At 32.0% G+C, this 1,227-nt stretch overlaps 1 protein-coding gene across 1 annotated transcript in view; it reads right to left on the bottom strand.

The window, feature by feature from the left end:
• Nucleotides 1-14: 14 nt before the first annotated feature.
• LOC106465117 (serine/threonine-protein kinase H1 homolog) overlaps nucleotides 15-1,227 on the bottom strand; it is a 34,881-nt gene continuing 33,668 nt past the window's right edge. Inside the window, exon 3 of the mRNA XM_013925315.2 lies at nucleotides 15-515. Within this exon, the coding sequence (XP_013780769.1) occupies nucleotides 512-515 (4 nt within the window). The 3' untranslated portion in view covers nucleotides 15-511. The remainder of the gene's footprint in view (nucleotides 516-1,227) is intronic.

Below are 1,227 nucleotides of genomic sequence, written 5' to 3'. Positions count from 1 at the left end.
AGACTTCTTTTTAAATAGGTTTCTACAACTTAATTATTACAAGGTTACTTGTACAGAATTGATCTTAAAAAATAAAACCAACTTTCATAATATTGTGGAAATTAACAGTTAAATAACATTATTAAAAAATCTTCAAGTTGTTTGTTTTTCATCTTTCCTGTTGAGACATTAGAAATATTAATCGTACTTTTTGATACAACAAGATAAAATAAATACTTTACACCCAGTAACGTGTGTAGTTTGTACAACCGTTTGAGAATACAGGTTAAATATGGAAATTTATAATCTGAGTAAGTTCGTTTAATGAAGTTCACTCTGGATAGGTGTTATACAAGAAGCGATAACCTCCATTTCACACGTAGTGAGTGATCTGTTATCTAATATTGAGAATTATAATTTTTTTAAGCAGTTCTTCACATCTTGTAAAGCCATACCAGAAAGTCTCTTCTTATTTTCCTTTTCACAGTCTGTTAAAATGTCTGATAGTTACAGTATGTACAATCTCCTGGAATTACCTGTAACACATTAAAAAAGTCATTTCTTTTATAGACTGAACCTGAATATAAAAAAAAACAATAATAACGATGTGGACATTATAACAGGACCATGTAAAAAAATAAAAGTATTAGCGGTTAGTTTTCTTTGTGTGTTGTAAAGGGGGTAGATAAATTATTTTTCAAAGAAAATCTAAGATATTTTCCGCGCCCTGTATCGAGGCTTCCTAAATTTTTTACATTGTGTTTGATGAACAATATAAGTACAGTCGTGACAATCGCAACGTATTTTTTGGACGTTGAGGAGACGTGTTTAGACAACCAGTGAGTGGATTAAACGTGGTGGTGGGGTGCGTATTATATTCAAGTTCACTCACTGGTTTTAAAATTCCTCTCAGTTTTGGGTATTAACACCCCCTTTTACAAATGATTATCGTAATACACAAGCTTCTAGTCAACAGTCGGGTGATTGTAATAGTGTTTACTTTAGGAAGTTATGGTAATACACAAGCTTCTAGTCAACAGTCGGGTGATTGTGATAGTGTTTACTTTAGGAAGTTATCGTAATACACAAGCTTCTACTCAACAGTCGGGTGATTGTGATAGTGTTTACTTTAGGAAGTTATCGTAATACACAAGCTTCTACTCAACAGTCGGGTGATTGTGATAGTGTTTACTTTTTCTGCCTTATGAATCTGCTGAAAATAGTTAATATAAAGTTTCTTTTTCCCAA

Source organism: Limulus polyphemus, unplaced genomic scaffold (genome assembly GCF_000517525.1).
Source record: "Limulus polyphemus unplaced genomic scaffold, Limulus_polyphemus-2.1.2 Scaffold1841, whole genome shotgun sequence".
Lineage (NCBI taxonomy): Eukaryota > Metazoa > Arthropoda > Merostomata > Xiphosura > Limulidae > Limulus > Limulus polyphemus.
The sequence above is the reverse complement of the archived record's forward strand: the minus strand, read 5'-3'. Positions and strand labels throughout refer to the sequence as shown.